The 1835-nt window shown below is 34.4% G+C and overlaps 1 protein-coding gene across 4 annotated transcripts in view; it reads right to left on the bottom strand.

The window, feature by feature from the left end:
* LOC117179514 (vesicle transport protein USE1) overlaps positions 1 to 1835 on the bottom strand; it is a 108951-nt gene that overhangs the window by 59468 nt on the left and 47648 nt on the right. For 3 of the 4 annotated variants that reach the window (XM_033371390.1, XM_033371391.1, XM_033371392.1), the window contains exons 2-3: positions 1385 to 1500; positions 1265 to 1314 (exon numbers count right to left, since the gene is read on the bottom strand). In XM_033371390.1, the coding sequence (XP_033227281.1) occupies positions 1265 to 1314; positions 1385 to 1486 (152 nt within the window). In that variant the 5' untranslated portion in view covers positions 1487 to 1500. Of the gene's footprint in view, positions 1 to 866; positions 937 to 1264; positions 1315 to 1384; positions 1501 to 1835 lie in introns of those variants that run through there. The other variant, XM_033371393.1, reaches the window with a different exon arrangement.

Here is a 1835-nt window from a genome sequence, read left to right on the forward strand (position 1 = left end):
CCCCCCCCCCCCCCCGTTTCATCAGTCTATGGCCATGAGTTGGATTGAGGTAGATTTACTATTTAATACAGGACTATTTATTTTTAAATTACTTATTAAATAAGGTTTACTACAATTACCTAATCTCTCTTTCAATCGCGTTGATTCGCCGAATAATTGCGGCGACCGTGTCAAAAGTGAGGTGAACAAAGATTAAAATCCATTGGAAACAATACAAAGTAAAGTAAAATTATAAAATGCTTCCGTACGTCGTGCAAATTCTGAACAACTTTTTGACCATACATAACTTTCTTCTAAATCCCATACAATGTTTTCAAAATGTGCATGACTTATGAAAGCATTTATAATTTTAATTTACTTTGTGTTGTTTCCAATGGATTTCGAGCTTTGCTCACCTTATTTTTGCCAGTGTCGCGACAATTTTTGGTGACAGCAGAAGTATCGGAAAGGTAGATTAGGTCTCTATTAACAATATATTGTGAATATCATTTCACATTTGCACTCATTTTTCGATGGGCATTCGAACTCAGCTGCACACTGTCGTCAATACTGGCTGTCTCAAACACAAATCTTACATACTAAACTTCATGGGAACTAATCTGGGATTCTTTTTTTATTTCTTGTCTCAAATTACGATCTGAGATAGGACGGAAAAATATTTGTGGATTTCAATATGGATTCAAATATAAATTCCATTATGAAAAACTATAAATTGACCCTAAATGAAATTCCACAGGGAAGTATAACTTTTTTCAAATGAAATATGTTTTTAAAGTGTCATGCGTACAGTCGACAAACTGCTACATACATATTATTATCGCGGTATTATCGCGGCCAGATTGAGCAACCTCTATCACTATCCTTACCTTCATTGTCAGAGATCCCAAATTTCGCATGTAAAATGTCACTGTCCATCACTGGCTGCCCAAATTCGGACTGCGTATCAAGAGTTGAATATTAACATTCTACATGCCACAGTTCGGATTACTGGTTCATGGGTTACGCATACAGACACGCACATATCATACATGCATAAAGGAATTTATTTTGGTCGTCCACTTTTGTTGCATTCATAATTTTTTTAAATAATTTTAAAAATTTTGGTTATAAACGGGATGCATATGAAAAACATGGTTTTTGGTTTCTATCTATTATACTTCCCACAGAAGTATTAGATCGTCGTAAAATTATGAGTTTTCAATATAAAAATATGGGGTCCTTCTACATACAAAAAACACATAATTTTTAAGCACATTAAACTCACGCTGTTATGGCGTTCATTGTTTCGATCATTCCATCCAAAGACTCAATATACTATAAAATAAAACAATGATTAATCATAGTTTTAATAACGATACAAATAAATATTCATAAATAATTTTACTTTTTCTAGCTTCCAATTCTTGCTAATACCGTCTTTTGCCATCGCTTCACAAATTCGCAATAGCCGCCTGATATTAATTTCCTGTCTGGTCATTTGACCCATTTTCTTAAATGCACCTGTAAAGATACGTATCATTATATACTAGATACTTTCCTATATTACTGGTACTATTATATTATTACTGTCATTGGATTTCTAAAGATTTAACTGAAGTACGAAATTTATGCACTTCAATTCTGCCGTGAATTATCTCAGTAAATCAAAACTAATGAGATGAATTGAGAACAATACGTTAAGGTCCCCCAGGAATGTCGGGTTTCGACAACTGAATTGGATTAGTTTCAATGTTACGTAATTCGGGAAAGTGACGACACTCAAATTCACCCGGATTAGGGGCCATTCATATACCACGTGGACACTTTTTCACCACCTTTTGACCCCCCTCCCCCCT

This window comes from Belonocnema kinseyi, chromosome 9 (assembly GCF_010883055.1).
Source record: "Belonocnema kinseyi isolate 2016_QV_RU_SX_M_011 chromosome 9, B_treatae_v1, whole genome shotgun sequence".
Lineage (NCBI taxonomy): Eukaryota > Metazoa > Arthropoda > Insecta > Hymenoptera > Cynipidae > Belonocnema > Belonocnema kinseyi.